The 17499-nt window shown below is 38.8% G+C and overlaps 1 protein-coding gene across 1 annotated transcript in view; it reads right to left on the bottom strand.

The window, feature by feature from the left end:
* Positions 1 to 14943, bottom strand: part of SCML2 (Scm polycomb group protein like 2) — a 66606-nt gene extending 51663 nt beyond the window's left edge. Inside the window, exons 1-4 of the mRNA XM_033102685.1 lie at positions 14861 to 14943; positions 13731 to 13794; positions 2663 to 2708; positions 334 to 402 (exon numbers count right to left, since the gene is read on the bottom strand). Coding sequence (XP_032958576.1) covers positions 334 to 402; positions 2663 to 2708; positions 13731 to 13766 — 151 coding nt within the window. The 5' untranslated portion in view covers positions 13767 to 13794; positions 14861 to 14943. The remainder of the gene's footprint in view (positions 1 to 333; positions 403 to 2662; positions 2709 to 13730; positions 13795 to 14860) is intronic.
* Positions 14944 to 17499: the final 2556 nt, after the last annotated feature.

The following is a 17499-nucleotide window of genomic DNA, read 5'->3' as shown; positions in this document are numbered from 1 at the left end:
TCAAAACAGGACTTTCACATTGACTCTAATGTTAGAAGAAGGGTTTTTAATAATCATTTTAAATTGGTAATGCATGGTTATTAATAACTAGATATCTTTAACTTGGCAAAATTTGCATTGAAACACATGGTTATCTTATTCACTCCCACACCAATTTATCTCTAAGACGAAACTAAAATTTTCAAAATAAAATACTTTTTGACCTTTCTTATTGCTTAGATTTTATATTTACAGGAGTTTACTGTACACAGACTATACAAAAAGCAATAAGAGTTCATATTAACACTGAGTGAAGAAGAAAAATACGTTGGATTGAACTACTTTAAAACCTACCGTTTTGCACGGAAGATGTGCCTGATTGAGGAGTTTTCTCCTCATTCTCCTTCTTGGCCTCCATTGAGCCTAGAGAGAGACAGAGAATGAGAATGAATCGTGAGCAATACTGGAAGGCCATAGCAATAGTCCGAGAGAGCACTTAGAAAAACTATAAACTAAAACTATTTTCGGACAGGAGCCAGTTTTAATTTTATAATTAATATTCTCATTTTCTGAATAGGACTTCTTTTTTAAATACCTATGTACCTTATAATTTGTTCATTTATTTTGTTTATTGTATGTCTCACTCCACTCAAATGTAAGCTCCAAAAAGGCAGGGATTTTTTTATTTCACTTTGTTTTGTTCACTGTATCCTTAGTGCCTAGAACAGGACCTAGCATGAAATAACACCCTCAAGCATTTATTAGATGAGTGAATAAATAAACCAAAACAAGCTGACTTGATCCTACAATATTCAAATTAATGTGCCCTAGAAATAAAGTGCATGCTTTTGAGAGCTTAACATACAACAAGGAATCTAGAATACAATGTAATGCAATGGACTAGGCAGGTTTTTTTTCTGTGCCAAGCTGAGGAGCTCAAACAATGCTGCACTGTGGCTTCACCAAATATAAGTATTATATTATTTCATCCACATATATTACGGTGCATATGTCTTAGAGAGCTCATTTTTTAAAAAATGAATTGTAATACGATTATGCTGGAAAAAAATTAACCATAATTCCTTAATATCCAAATAAGCAATCAGTGTTCATAGTTCCCCAATTGTCTTAATTATTTTAAGTGTGTCTGTTTGAATCAGGACCCAGTTAAGTCCATACATAGAAATGGTTGATAGATCTCATAAGGCTTCTGATCTATAGGCTCTTCCTCGTCATTTCTTTTCCTCCCTTCCTCTAGCAATATTTTTGCTAATGATACCAATTTAGAGTTTTCCAATCTGGATTTTGCTGACTGCCTCCTCATGGGTTCTTCTGGTCTTTATATTTTCTCTATATTGACACTGGTATTTTGTTCAAGAACTTAATAAGATTCAGATTTGGCTTTTGGCGGGGAGAACAGAAGATGACTTCATAGGTGGTTTTGTTTACTTCTCATAGGAGGCTCCTAATATCTGGTTCTCTTTTTTGTGTGTGATATGAGCAGCCACAGATGGCTATTGCCTAGATCCATTTGTTCATTAGTGGTTACAAAATAGAGAAATGGTTACAATTCTAATTTTATCATCCTATCTTTATTAGCCAGAGAACTTCTATAGAGAGAAACCTCCACTCTTCAACCAGTTACCCTGAGGTACTACAAATCACATAGAAAAGTCGCAATCAACACTTTATTCTTTTTCTTTATTTTCTAGTTTTCAAAATAATGAGTTGGACCCCTAGCATTCTCCACAGATCACCAATAAGTTTTATTTTTCAGTATCATTATGAACTCATGGATTCAACCATACTTGATATGTTTCCATCTATTGCTGTTTTACCCTTATCAATGCTGGAATTTTCAAGTGACAAGCTTCTTAAAGATGGATCTATGAGTGATGCCGGGTGTAGCGTTTAAGGTAACAGATCTACTTTCTGGATGACTGAGTGACTCTTCAAGATATGTGAAAACTTGAGCGGGTATATGGGCTGCTTTCCATTGAAATATTTGGCTAATACAAAGAAAGCACATCTTTATATTTACTAAATAGTTCTACAGTTAAGATTTTCTAATAGGAAAGAAAGTAAAACTGTGAAGGCACGATTCCTGCTCTAGAGAAGCTAAGAATATAGTTACACAGACTACATTACACTAATACACTTGACAAAACTGGGAAGAGCAGAGGACAACATTCAGTATTCAGCCAGAGAAAAAGTCATGAGAAGACACAGGACTTGAACTGCGTCTTGAAGAACAGGATTTAAGGTAGCAAAGTTGCGATGTACTATGGGAAAGAAAACACAATTCAAAACAGTGCAAATGAGTGTGGCATATTCACAGGACAGGAAGCAGCTTTCTCACTAGAGCAAGACAGGATGAAGCATTTTTTAATCACTCATATTACAGTTAGAAGGTTTGGATTCGGATTTTGGTGTTGTCACAGATTGTTGTACGACCGTGTTCACTTAACCTCCCTAAGAGTCAGTTTTCTCATTTATAAAACTAGGAAGGGAAGACAAGATCACCTTCAATAATAGCTATTCAGTTCTAAAATTCCAGATCTAATCAGCTAACACCTCCTATAACTTTTATTTTTGAAAAGTCTTTTTCAAAAGTTCAGTCCACCAAAAGCTACTCACTCCAAATGAATAAAAATATTATCATCTTTAGACAAGTAAATCTTACCTTCGCTCACTGTTCGCCCCATTTTATCCCCTTCTGGTGTCCCTTCCTACAAAGAGAAAGATCAATTAATGCCTCCTTTTAGCACAATATATTTCTAAAGGGTGACATTATTAGAAATTAGTTAGAGAGATAGACCGTTTTCCCTTATCGCTTAATCTCTTTCCCTTAAATAAAAATGTTATGTTTTAGTAATTGCTAAGGGCTAAGGGAAGAAGGATTGGGGAGTGACTGCTAATGGGTATGGGTAAGAGATTTTTCTTTTTCTTTTAATTTTTTGTTGGGGAACAGTGTGTTTTTCCAGGGCCCATCAGCTCCAAGTCAAGTCGTTGTCTTTCAATCTAGTTGTGGAGGGCGCAGCTCAGCTCCAAGTCCAGTCGCCGTTTTTAATCTTCAGTTGCAGGGAGCGCAGCCCACCATCCCAGGCGGGAATTGAACCAGCAACCTTGTTGTTGAGAGCTCACACTCTAACCAACTGAGCCATCTGGCCGCCCTCCAGAAGCTCAGCGGCAGCTCATTGTCTTCAATCTAGTTATGGAGGGCGCAGCTCACTGGCCCATGTGGGAATCGAACTGGCAACCATGCTGTTCAGAACTCACGCTCTAACCAACTGAGCCATCTGGCCGCCCCAGAGGTTTCTTTTTTGAGGTGATAAAAATGTTCTGGAATTAGATAGTGGTAATGGATGCACAACCTTGAAAATACACTAAAAACCACTGAATTGTGCACTTTAAAAGGGTGAATTTTATGGCTAAATAAAAAAGAGCAGATAAGTTGGTAGAGTTGGGATTCAAACTGAGGCCTAGTCCAAAAGCCCACTCAAGCCCATTTTACCAAGAGGTGGAAGAATCATGACTGTGTTGGTGAAACGTGTAAGAACTGCAAAAGGCAAGTCTAACGAGACAATTACTTGTTGGAAGGCCTGTGTAGTTTGAGCCACTAATTCATTCAAACTTTTCCTGCATGTCTTCAATATGGCATGTACTCTACAACAAAGATAAATAAGACACTGTCCTTGCCCTCCAATAGCTCCGTCTAGTCAGAAATAGGAATATGAACAAAACATAATGTGAATGCTATAAAAGAGGTATGTACACGGGAATACTTAATATGGCGTAAGGATATCTACTTACTATTACTCTGTGCCTATGATGTATATAACATGATGTATATAACAAGGCAATTTGTTATTTATTTAAAAGAAGCCTATGGAGAATACATTTGTTAAGCCACCCAAAACACCTTCCGCACTTCTGATTCAACAAACTTACACTCAAGCATCACCTTCTTCACTTTTGCTCCTTCTGACATTTTTGTTTCTCCTACTAATACCACTACTACTTTTCCAGGTACTTGGCCTTAAAACCACAGGTATGACTGAATGTGTGAGGTTCTCTTCTTTCACTCACACATTCGATCAGTGGCCAACATGCACTGTCTCATTTCCCTGTCCCTTGCCACTAGTTTACACCCACATTAGCTCCCACCTGGTCTAATACCATAGCCACCTAACTCATCTCACCACAACTCATCTCACAAGGGTCTTTCCTCACCCCGACCTACCCAACACAAAGTGTCAGATATGGTCTGAGTTGTTTTCTGCCCAAATTACCTTCCTGCCTCAATAATTTCATTGACTATTAAATTGAACAAACAAATCTTCTGCGGGGCATATTTAAAGTCCCTCACAATGTCAAAGTCACCTGACAACTACTGCCAATCGCTAACCTGTATTTTATCTACATGAGATACCCCTTCCTCCTCTTCTGCTTCTTGAAATCCTATACAACCTTTAAGGCCTAACATAAATGCAACCTCCTTCTTGAAGCCTTTCTTCATTACAATCATCTGTTTCCGGCTATGATCTAGTCATTTGTTAAACAAATATTTACGAAATTCTTGTTATGTGCTTGGTGCTATGTGGACAGAAGATTCACTATCTACTACAAAAGAGCTGGAAATCTAGTTGGAGAGGATTTTAACAAACAATTCTCAAACAAAACAGAATAAAATACAGGTTTTATTAAAAGAGGTAGAAGTGGTATTCTGTGGAAAGAAGGTGCAATTAACTGGGAATGTGAAAGAAGGCTTCTCAAAGGAAGTGGCACTTGCACTGGTCCTTTAAAGATGAGCATTTCAATGAGCAGGGAAGACAGAGGTTTCAGGCTGAAGACACAAAATGAGCAGAGACTAACAGAAGTTCCTGCCTCCTCTACTTGATTATGAAATGCTGGAGGTGCTAAGGTTCCTTCTGGGTTCTCATCTCCCTCTACAGTCTCTCTACCTCCCCTTCCCAGACCTCTCTTATGAAAGTCAGACTGGAATATTCAAATGGACTGAATATTCAACACCACTGCTCGGATGCTGTCAATTAAAGACTATAGCCTAGTGGCTACAGAAAAAGACAAAGTGAAATATAGAGAGGGTGCTGCATTGAAGCAGAAAGAAAAGGGAAATTCCAGGGAGGGAGTGAAGGCACTTACCAACTCTAATCAGAGAACAAAAAGTTGTGAGTTACAATCAATCAATGAATTTGTGACTTACATTAAAATAAGTCCCATTACTATGCAAAGGGGTTCAGTCCAAAAAACTTGAGGGATGGTCACACACAAATGGTGATCCTCCTTTTTTCCATCACAGGGTGATGGGATTTGAGGTGACCTTTATTTTCTTCCTTCTACTTTTATGTATTATTGGAATTCTTTACAATGGTATGTATTAATCAGAGAAAGTTATTTTCATGAGGGGGTAAGTGCCCTATTTTTTAAAAAATAATCCCTAAATACTGTTACATTATTAAGAAGCTCTATATATGCATTGCTGGTCTATCATGTAAGTTAAACAAATTATATGCATTCTTAAAGAAAAAATTTATATTGTGATGATTACTGGTAGCTATATCAATTACATATAAATATTATTTCAAGTGCTTAAAGCCATCACAAGTTACTTCATCTGAGTCTTGGTTTTCCCCATGTGTATTTAATACCATCTGCATTTCATAGTGTAGTCATGAAAATTAAAATAAGATAGCACAGGTAGAGCACCTAGCATAGTATCTTGGATAAGTGGAAGCTCAGAGACTGTTTTTTTCCTATTCCACCCCATCTGCCCTAATTAAAAATTCCCTGAGTGGGTTTTAGCATTAATACTTAACGTCATGTTGTAAAATCACACTGTGTTCCTACTTTGATTCCTGAGCATTACTTAATTATTCTTTCAAAGTATGGAGCAAAACGGTATTTAAAGAAAACAGAAATGTGGGGCAGCCGATTAGCTCCGTTGGTTAGAGCGCGGTGCTCTTAACAACAAGGTTACCGGTTCAGTCCCCACATGGGCCACTGTGAGCTGTGCCCTCCACAACTAGATTGAAACAACTACTTGACTTGGAGCTGATGGGTCCTGGAAAAACACACTTAAATAAATAAAAGTTAAAAAAAAAAGAAAACAGAAATGCTTCAAATATATGGTTAACAGAAGGAAACCAGACTCCGGGTGGTGAGCACACAATTGAGTACAAATATGTCATAATATAATGTTGTACACCTGAAATTTATATAATGTTATTAACCAATGTTACCCCATTTAATCAAAACTAAAATTAAAAAAAAGACAGAAATGCTAACTTTAACTCCCTCTTAAATTAAGTAATTACATATATGTCTATATACACACACACACATACACACATACATACACAGATATACCGGGGATACCAAAAAAATGTATACAAATGGACACTTTGGTCAACGTTGCTCAAGCAGTAGTTCACCATCATCAGAAGTGTCTGGCCGCTGATGGGAACCGCTTTGAGCACCTCTTGTAATTGCAGAAGTCAAGCGTGACCTGTATTCATCTTTTGTTATTGGTATATGTTGAGTATTACAATTTTAATTGTTTTCCTTTCTTAAAATGTGTGTGCGTGTGTGTGTATTTGTAATGCCCTGACACATAATTACCAAAGAAAGCAGCTGCCATCTACTAACCAGCATTATCAGAAAACTTATATATTCTAGGTAAAGCCAAAAGAAACTTGATGTCACCCTGTGTTGGCTGACTCTGAGGTATAATTACTCATGAATATATTATTTCCTTTAGGTGAGTACTGAAAATAGCTTGTGGCCATTTGTGAACCAAAATAACCTTTCTGGACTCCTAGAAACTAAAACGGTTTTTTTCCTTCTTTTTTACACATTCATCACTCCCCCCCTCAAAAAAAAATTAGAATACAGATAAGTAAAAAGAAAACTCACCTATCATCCCACCATCAAACAATAACACCTGCTGTTAACCATCTGGTGTATAGCCTTTCAATTTTTAAAAATCACATATGTAAATCCATATATATTACACATTTGAACCACTCAAATGCACATTTTCCAAATTCCATATATAATTTTCAAGGGAAATTCTGCATATATTATAAATTCATAAAGCCAACATTTTTAGCTAAAATGAAAACTGGACAATAAGTGTCTTCTAAAAGTTTGTGCAAAGTTAAGCCCTAGAGGAAACTGCAGAAAAAGCTTAACATTACTCTCAATATACTACTTTGAACTTCTGTGCTTCAGTTGCTTCAGTGCTTTAACACTCAAATAAGAACCCCAAAGTTGGGCTCCATGTTACATGGGAGAGAAAAATCTCGTTGAGAAAAAAACTAAAAGCTGTGTTTTGTTTTTGCCAGCATAAAGAGAAGGTGCTTCAACTAAATGGATATAAGGAGCAACTCTACTGCATTAAAAAAAATTGCAAATATAAAAAAGCTTCCCCCCAAAAGGTATTAAGTTAGCACTATTTTATAGTGTCTGACATTTAAATTTTTTGCCAAAAGACCACAGTTACACTAAATCAAGTAGTTGTATCTAATAGGCTTTGACCAAGCATAGTCTGAGATCTTCTTACAAAACCATTTATTTTGTCGATTGTATCTTGTCATAGAATTCAGAGCTTGAATAGATCAAAAAATGCTTTGAAAAGTCTCACAACTAAACAATGTAGGCAGTGATTAAGAGTGGAATTATTAAACCTAAAACTCCCATTGCCTTTATCTGAGTCTGGAGAAAATTCTAGTGTTTTTGAGAAAGACAGTTTTAAAGGACAACTTAGCAAGTTAATGAGTCTATACTTCTAAGATTACAGAACCCTTCCCTTATTCATTTGTTTGTTTGGGGGTTTTGTTTTGTTTTGCCCTTCCTTTTCTGTTTTGTTTTGAACATGAGGTAATATACCCTGAGTCTCTAATTAGAGACTACTAGTTGAGGAGTCAATAAGGGAGACATGGACAAGAACTAAACAAGTCTGGCAAGCAAGAAATCTCCCAGAACCCTTGCATTTCAGATGCTATAAAATGGAAGAATTAGAGCATCTCAACCTGAGAGTATAAAGAAACTAAATACAGATGTTAAGCTGAAAAAAATAAATTTGTTCCCACACCAACAGCAAGGTTTGCTGCCGCATTTCTCAGCCAGAAGTCCCATAGGTGGGGATGATGTCCAAACTTGAGCATTCATTATTAGACTTGTTCACTGAATCTCCCATTTGGCAGCTATTAAAATCCACATTTTTTGAAAGCATAAAATGACCTTAAATTGAGACAACATCAAATTTTTATCGGTATAGAAAAGATTCTCAACTATATTATATATTTACCAGACGAATTTTTTCCTGCTGACCAGAGTTTCGGTAACAAATATATTGGGTCGGTGCAAAAGTAATTGCGGTTTAAAAGGTTAAAAGTAACTGCAAAAAGAGCAATTACTTTTGCACCAATCTAATAACAGTTACACCCACAATACAAAGAGATGCTGAGATACCTCACTTTCTACAACCTGGTCTCTACCTTCCCAACTCTCCTATAACTGCTTTCCAAGGCTCCAATTACCTCCTGGCCATTAAACCCCATTTCAGCATTTCGGTCATTCTCCTGATATTTTAGGAGCCCCGTGTGATAGGTCACCCCTCATTCAGGGCACCTCTCCTCTTTGAGCCTCAGGCATGTGTTACTCCCTCATTTTCCCACCTCTATTATCCCTCTGTGTCTACTTCCTCCTTCTGTCCTAGCCATTGATCTCCTCTAGTCACTCAGTCTGTTCCTCTAGATTCTAGAAGTTTGAGAGTCTAGAATTTCATTCTAGTCCTGCGCTGACGCGACACGGCTATATGGATGACTCCTGTATCAGCATCTCTAGTCCCAATCTCTCTCCCAAATTTCTAGTCCAGCCAATTGAACGTCAGTTTGAATGCTTCACAACCATCTCAAGCACTACGTATTTTAAAAATCAAACTCTTTTTGCCCTCCAAAATGTGCTCCTCTTCTCCTGCTTCTTATTTTACAGTTTCTGGAGGAACAATTTTAATTATGCTTAATAAAGTCTGCCCCAACAAATTAGAAATTAGTCCTTTTTTATGTCAAAACAAGCCCAAGAAAAACACTATTTTCAAGAATTTTTAAGTTATCTAAAAAATTATAGCCTACAAGTTAAAATAATCACTTGCAACTTTAAAATAATTTATGTGAAACCTATGGATTCAGTTAAGCATGCTATATCAGAAAACAGATAAATGAAAGACAAGTCAAGGGTTGCCAAAATCCCAGTTCATAGTTGTAAATTCCTAAGGTTTTAAAGCACAGCCACAGGCTAATTGTCCAAAGACCTGCTGCCCACCAACATTTGCGGAGGACTGGAGTTAATAGCAGGGCATGTCAATTTCCTACAGGCAGCTCTCCATGCGGGGCATTTTGACAAAAGAACTGGGTCAGGTTACAGCCTGTTCCTATTATCACAGCAGTCTAGATTTATGGTTTCTAACACCGGCCCTACAAGAAATAATGGAAATGATGACAACAACAATCCCTGCTAGACAACAGACTATAGAAAAGTATGCAATAAACCACAATTTGAAGTAACCAGAAAACTAAACATCTCTGACAATGCTTCAAATATGAGGCAGGTATCAGTAAATTACCCATTTAAATATTTCTGCAACCTCTCAAAATCTCAACACAAAAAAATTTCTAATCAGAGTTTCTAGTCTAAAACCAAGTAATGTATATATGCATTTATCATTATTGAGTATTATATTTTCTTTTAATACCGTAACCATCAAAGACAAAGTGTTTAATTTGAACAAATTTATGAAAATCTACCAAGTTAATGAAAATAAAGATGACCATTACTTTTCAAATAACTTTAAAGTATATTGAAAAATACTCCAAATAATACTTTAAATCTATCAAAAGAAAAAAATGACACAACAGTTTCACAGCAAAGGGCACGATCACAACTGTATTCAAAGGCAAGAGAACTGGAAAAATACATTTGATTCACTCACTGCTTAATTTAAAACTAAATATATAATCAAAATCTTAAAGCAGCTAAAAATGATGAAAGGTGGGAAAAGTAACCAAATGTTAAAAAAAAAAAATAAGAACTTTGTCAATACATGTGCTTAAAAGGCTATGTCAAGGCTACAGGGCACATACCAAGCAAATGAAGCTGTTTATGTCTGGAATTCAACACAGGTTAATCCTTATGAGAAACAGAGGTCGAGAAAAATCAAATATGTAGTCTAAAGACAAGAAGCAAAGAGAGTCCCACCAACTTTTCCAAGAAAAGAAAGCATCTTCAAGGTATGCCCTACACTTGCAATATATCGGTCCCTTCTGAAGTTTACAATGGGATGTTACCACAAAAGGTGGGCACTCTCTTTCCGCTCTTACAACAATTTGCTCCTATAAACTTTAGGAAGGGGCAGAGCCACAGCCATAAACACAGGTCACAAGTAGTAGTAAGCAGTCAAATGCTCTCTATTTCCAAATGTTTTCCAGCTCTTTACTCATACAAAGCTTCTTTTTTAACTCCTTGGTTAAATAAGGAATTCATCTAGCCCAGATCATATAACTATGAAATTAAATTGAACAGCACCATCATATAAGCTGCTTTATAGGAATCTAAAATCTTTCCCTTTTAACACAATAAGATATCCCTACTTCTTACATTAAAACCTTTCCATTACATGCCCCAAAAATGAAAGATGTGACTCTGGGTGGTGAACACACAATGTGATTTACAGATGATGTAATACAGAATTGTACACCTGAAATCTGTGTAACTTTATGAACAATTGTCACCCCAATAAACTTTAATTTAAAAAATGAAAATTAAAGGTTTAGAGAGATGTTTAGTAGAAATCACTTAGCACAAAAATCACTAGTATTAGTACCTCTAAGATGAGAAAGGTTTACTTATATTAAACATAAAAACAAAATAAGCAAAAATGCCTTATTCATGAAAACCAAAGAACATATGCACATATCAAACCCTACATGGTTTCTGAAATTTTCTCAACTTACCCAGCTTTAAAAATCACCACCTCTGCTTTCTGTTTAAAAATAAGATGTTTTCACTGAAATAAAGGCATTTCTATGCTTAGTAGCCAAAGCCCAAACTAGTTAGAGCCTGGGAAACTTACCACTAAACTGTACCAACCCATTTTAATCTAAGATAAACAGCAGTGGTTTTTTTCATCTATGTTCCCAAGACAAAAGGATCATAAATAAGACCTCAAGCTGAGGAAGGATAAACTTTTTCTGTCAAAATCACCAACATTTGCCATTTTTTAAATTTCCATGTTTTTGATTCCTGAAATCAACAATCACTTCAAAATCTAAGATATTATGTAGTAATTTTCATACATTAATAATGTTCCTAAAATTCTTAGGAGTGCTTGATTTGCTTACTCCAAACTACAAAACATCTGGCAATGCCAGACCAATATTCACACCATAGCCTCCTGGCTCTAACGTTGATGATGGCTGGCAGAGCTCACTGTGTTCGTATTTTGTATATCCTAAAACCAGAAATGTGACTATGAGGAGACAATGAGACTCCCAGGGAAAGGAGCTAATAGAGAAGATGACCTCAGATTTCCATTCACAACTGGAATGAGAACAGAGCTGGCATAAAGCGGGGGAAAGTTACAGACAGGGTAACCTGGCAAAAAAAAAAAAAAAAGGATAGAGGTGACTAATAACTCAAATAGCAGAGGATCCCTTACATCTGCCAGTGTTCCAGTTCCTAAAGCTAGAAATCGTTTCTATTAACCCAAAGAGAGGGGCAGTAAAATACTCAAGTGAAATTTCCCTCCTCCTTCCTCTCCCCCCACCCACTCCCCAAGAGCTCAAACTAAAACTGAGATTTGGATCTTACTTAAATGGAACAAGGAGCTACATCATTTTCACTGAAGCCACTCGGTATTTACTCGGCTTTTTCAAGGCACTTTACTATCTATCATCAATTATTTCTCCTTGAGGCAGCGCGGGATTACCCTGACCATTTCAATGATGCGGAAACAGACACCAACAGCAAAGTGAACAGGGGCAGGAAGAGGGGTGATAGGAAGCATCTGGGAGGAACAGGCAGGCAAGGAACAAACCCAAAAGAAAATGAGTCACATCTGGCTTATAGCTGACCATCATAACCCTTAGTTATTTTTGAGCTCAGAGAAATTTCTCAAACATTTTGAACAAAGAAAGTGCTCTAATTTATCAGTGAGTTAATATCTAGTTAACAGCCTTCACTACTTGGTCATAGAAGCAAAGATTTTTAGCATTAAAAATAACCAGTCTCCAGAGCACATTTTGATTTCAACTTATACCAACCATTCATTTTCCCCCAATGTTATCTGTTCAACCCAGAAAATAATCTCTCATAAAAACGTATAGCTTTATACCGTGTTTCCCCGAAAATAAGACCTAGCCGGACCATCAGCTCCAATGCGTCTTTTAGAGCAAAAATTAATAGTAAATTTAATATTTTACTTAATTACAGTAAAATTAAGAACTTATTTCACTGTAATTATAGTAAAATAAGACTAGGTCTTATATCGTATTATGTAAGACCCAGTCTTATATTAATTTTTGCTCCAAAAGACGCATTGGAGCTGATGGTCCGGCCAGGTCTTATTCCGGGGAAATATAGTATAATCCTAACAAAAGAGGCACAAAGTTAATATCAAGTCAAAATATTCAGTTATACCCAGAATTTTGTTTAGAGAATTATGAGCAAAATCCCTGAATTCGCCCTTGAAATAAAACGACTTGTTCTACGTTCATACTGATTTTCTTAGCTATAACCTTGAACTTTTCAGGAATAAACTACTGACAGGAAGCCTTAAGCACCCAGAAACCAGCACACATAGAAGAAGCCTCTGAATAAATGTACATTGAACTGAACTCCATACTGCAGACAGCACAGGCACTTAATAAAGATGTGTTGGTTGAAGCATAAATCAAAAGGACGGACCAACTGCTTCATGAGAAAAACTGATAGCATCTCTTTAAGACTAACTCCTTCCATCACCATGTATTTGATCCCTCGGAGTGAAGAAGAACTGACTCTGGGTGGTGAACACACAACGTGATATACAGATGATGTACTACAGAATTGTATACCTGAAACCTATGTAACTTTACTAACGATTGCCACCCCAATAAACTTTTAAAAAATAAAAATAAATTAAAACGGTAAAAAAAAACTGACTCCAATGTTTTTTGTACACATTATATCATTAGCTTTAAGGCATCTTCACAGATAATGTAGTTCAGTCACATTAATCTTTTTTTCCAAATTATCAATTTCAAAACAAATCTTATTCTCTGGAGAACAGGTATACACCTTTAAGAAACTTGTATGGTTGTGTGATATATATGAAATTTATTTAAAAAGTTCAAAGCCATTTTAAATGGTGTTTAAGTTTTTGAAAACATTCTAACAGACTGTTTTGAAGACTATGGATAAAGCTACAGCCATTATTAGGTGAGTACTCATAAACTCATTTCTTTCTCAAAATCCCAATTGGACTCATTTCCAAAAGCTTATTTTCACATTCCTCCCATTAAATATGCAAAACCACAGAAGAAAAGAACATTCATCCCTGGAAATAGTATTTAATGAGTAATTAAGGAAAAGAAAGGCAAAATTGTTATTACTGAAGAACATTCCCAAGCAGTTATTGATAAATACTATCTCCAATAATTTTGTAAATCTTATGATCATAATGAAATACTCACTTTCCTTACCTCCGTTTCCCCCACTAACCGATCCATCACTTTCTACAGATGTCCCAAAGTCACCCTACAAGTAAATCATAAATGCTAATCTTTTAATTCTTCAAAATAGACGCCGATTTCAAACTGTAATCACACTTTGTAATGCATGACAAATGTTTTACAACCTTTCTTACCTTTTAAAAAAACTCAATAGTTTTAAATGGGAACTTGTAACTAAATACTTGTGCTGCCCCAACATTTTTGGAGAGACCAATTACAGTTCAGCCCTAAAGCTACGTAGATTCACACTAGGATGCAGCACAACCACTGTCCAGGTGAAAAAAGCGAGAACGCTGTCTCTAAAGGAAGGCAGCAATGGTCCCTAGCCCCTCATGCCGCGAAAGCACGCGGCTGCTTCTCAGGAGAGTAGGAACCCCGCTCTCCGTCCCCCCCGCCCCCCACCCCGCCACCAGCACCAGAGCGGGCCGTGCCCTACCGCCCCGCTACTCCCCTAGCACAAGCTAATGGGGCTCCCCTTTGCCCCCACTCCCGCCCCTCCCCCCCACTCCCGCTCCCTTACCCCGTTACCCCGTTACCCGCCCCCTGCCAACCGCCTAGAGCCCGCGGCTCCGAGTCCGACGGGCACCTAGCACCAGTACCCGAGCCACAGCGGCATCCTTCAGAGCTGAAGTTTCCCTCCCAAACTCCAAAAGTTAGTTCACAAGTCCCTGGACAGGCAACCGGGCGAGTTTCAGCCCAAACCACGCACTGTAAGCCCCGCCACCCACCCGCGCCGCCCCGGGGCCCCGGCCCGACCCCACACACCGCGGGAGGATGCTCGGGAGGGTGCTGTCCGCGCTTCAGGTCAAGGGGCGACTAGGAGAGGGCGGCCCCGCGGCGACAGAAGCTGAGGGCACTACGTGGGGTAGGGGAGCTCTGGCCTCCGAGGGTGAGGCCACTGAGGGTGGGCGACAGGGGTGCAGCGCCAAGCTAAGGCCGGACACCGCGGGACAGTAAGGGGGCGTTCCTCGCGCGGGACGCGCCGCGAAAGGTTCCCGGCCACCCGCCCGCCCGCCCGCGGACAACGGCCAGAGCCCACACGCCACCGCTCGGCCTCTCTGGTCCTCACGGGGCCCGGAGTCTCCACACACCTCGGGGATCGTTGGCGAAAGTGGCGAAAATACAGTCACACTGGCCACTCTGTCCCGCGAGCCAGCACCGGTCTTCACACCGCCGCCGCCATGTTCGAGAAGCCGCGCACTGAGCCGCGCATGCCCCGCAACCGCCACTGGCGCCCCGCCCCCACCCCCGGCGGCCCGCGTGCCCTGCGGTTGCCGCGAGCACGCCCTTTGACCGCGGCCGCGTGCAGCGCCCGAGCTGGCCGCCCAGCCGGAAACCCGCGCGCGCAGTAACGGTCGATCAGACCTAGTGAGCCCCGAAAAGCCATTGGCAGTTTTCCCTTATCCTCTTCTCACTATCTGCCCTCCCGCCCAAAAAAAAAAAAAAAGCCAGTCGCAGCCCCTACGTCCAAGACAGAAGTGAGCCCCCACTGTGCCCTCGGAGTGTGCGTTAAGTTCCATCCCGGGAATTCAACCCCCTTGGCCATTGCCTTCGACTCTCGGCCACCACCCATCCTAGCCACGCGCCGAAAAGGCAGGCGCTTCTCTAGAAACTCAAGCAAGTTTGATAAGAAGACAAAAACAGCTCCTTAGAGCAGTTTGAGCAAAGCCACTCCTTCGAGGGTTGCAGCATATACCTTAAAACAGCTTCCCCCCCCCCCAAAGGGTTTTTGCCACGCATTCTCCAACTCCACATTCTCACTTTAGTTGTTCCTCTTAAGCTAACGGAAACTAGATTCACCCAAGGAGAAAATAATGTGCTTACTGGCTGCAAGGTGCTGGAGAGCATCCTCGAGAGTGGGTTTCAGAGACTCCTCTCCTCGATCACGCCACTCCTCTTCTCGATCTCGCTCGTCCCGGTCTGAGCTGTTGCATAAATGAAGGTCTCATTTAAAAGAAGCGGGCGACGTAAAAATAGCCGTAAAACAACCCACGTATCTCTCCGCACAAAACTTAGCTAATGGAAAACCAGGGAAAATCATCCCATCCCTCACTGTGAGGTTGAGTATTAGCAGATTTGAAACTTATTGTTTGAAATACAAAAGTAAACCGTTGGTCGGCGTTCTCTCTCCAACTCTCAAAAGCTGGATATAGGCATTCGTTATTGCCTTAGTTTAGTATACAGGTCATGATGTGTTCTTTAAATCATAATTTCGGAAATCAGAGCATAAAACTTAAAAAAAAACATGGAATATATCTATTTAATACAATGCGTAATGAAATTATTTTCATATGCAACTTTTGCAATATTATGCAAGATCCAAATTAAAGTGGTTTTTATTGTATCTAAACATTGGCATTTGGTACAATATCAAATTGCTCAGATTGTTCTTGAATTCTTTTAAAATGAATGAAAAAAGTGTTAATGCAAAATTCAAGAAAACTAAGTTGAAAATAGAAAAATTAGGCCATTAATATACAAATATTAAAGAGAGATTTGATCGTTCAAGTATATAATATATATCACATAGGAGAGAATGTTGAAATGTTCTAAGATGAAGGTTCAAAAATGTTTTTAAAACCCAGAAAACTATCTTTAACAGAAAGGAGTTAAACAGGTTCAAGCTAAGCAAACCCTTAGTATGGGTTACAGCAGGGCTGGGGGGAAGGGCGACTTAAATTATTAATTGCTGGCCACTGTAATCCTGAAGCAATGGAAATATTTGAAATTCATCTCTACATTCGATATATGAAAGATTTAGGTTTTTTCATTTATGCTTCTTTTACAAGTATGGACCTTTTATTAAGTTGTAAAAATAATACTGCTCTGATTGTTAAATTGCATCTCACGTATGGCTCATCTACTTCCTATATTTCTGTTTTTAACATGAAATTACTGAAGCCCTTACTCTAAAAGTGTAATTCACATTATATATATTACATCTTAATGACTATGTTCACCAAAGCATTTATAGAAGTGTGACTCTGTTATATATTAATTGTTATTGATAATGATAACAGCTACCCTCTATTGAGCACCTACAGTGTGCTGAGAATCATGCTAACCTCTTTAGATACATAATTTTCAATATTCATAATGTTCTTTCCCAAAGTTCATATGAGGTAGGTACCCTTATTCCCATTTTACAGATGAGCAAATTGAATATTGCATAGCAAATAAGTGGTAGAATCAGCTTCTGAACATATACTCGAACCTTTCTGAATTATCCCTCCCCCTTTGTCATCAATCGTATGCTTTCATCAGACTATTAACATTCAATAATAATTATTTTATTTACTTATACCCTTCTTTTCCTTTTCCCCTTTGCCAAAATAAACTTAAGACCACTTCTCTCTTTTTTTTTTTAACAGGACTTTATTGGGGAACAGTGTGTATTTCCAGGACTTTTTTACCAGGGAACAGTAGTGTTTTACCAGGACTCATCAGCTCCATCCAAGTCAAGTTGTGGTCCTTTCGATCTTAGTTGTGGAGGGCGCAGCTCAGCTTCAGGTCCAGTCGCCGTTGTTAGTTGCAGGGGGCGCAGCCCACCATCCCTTGGAGGGAGTCGAGGAGTCGAACCGGCAACCTTGTGGTTGAGAGGACGCGCTCCAACCAACTGAGCCATCCAGGAGCTCAGAGGCAGCTCAGCTCAAGGTGTCGTGTTCAAACTTAGTTGCAAAGGGTGCTGCCCACCATCCCATGCGGGACTCGAGGAATTGAACTGGCAACC

This window comes from Rhinolophus ferrumequinum, chromosome X (genome assembly GCF_004115265.2).
Source record: "Rhinolophus ferrumequinum isolate MPI-CBG mRhiFer1 chromosome X, mRhiFer1_v1.p, whole genome shotgun sequence".
Lineage (NCBI taxonomy): Eukaryota > Metazoa > Chordata > Mammalia > Chiroptera > Rhinolophidae > Rhinolophus > Rhinolophus ferrumequinum.
The sequence above is the reverse complement of the archived record's forward strand: the minus strand, read 5'-3'. Positions and strand labels throughout refer to the sequence as shown.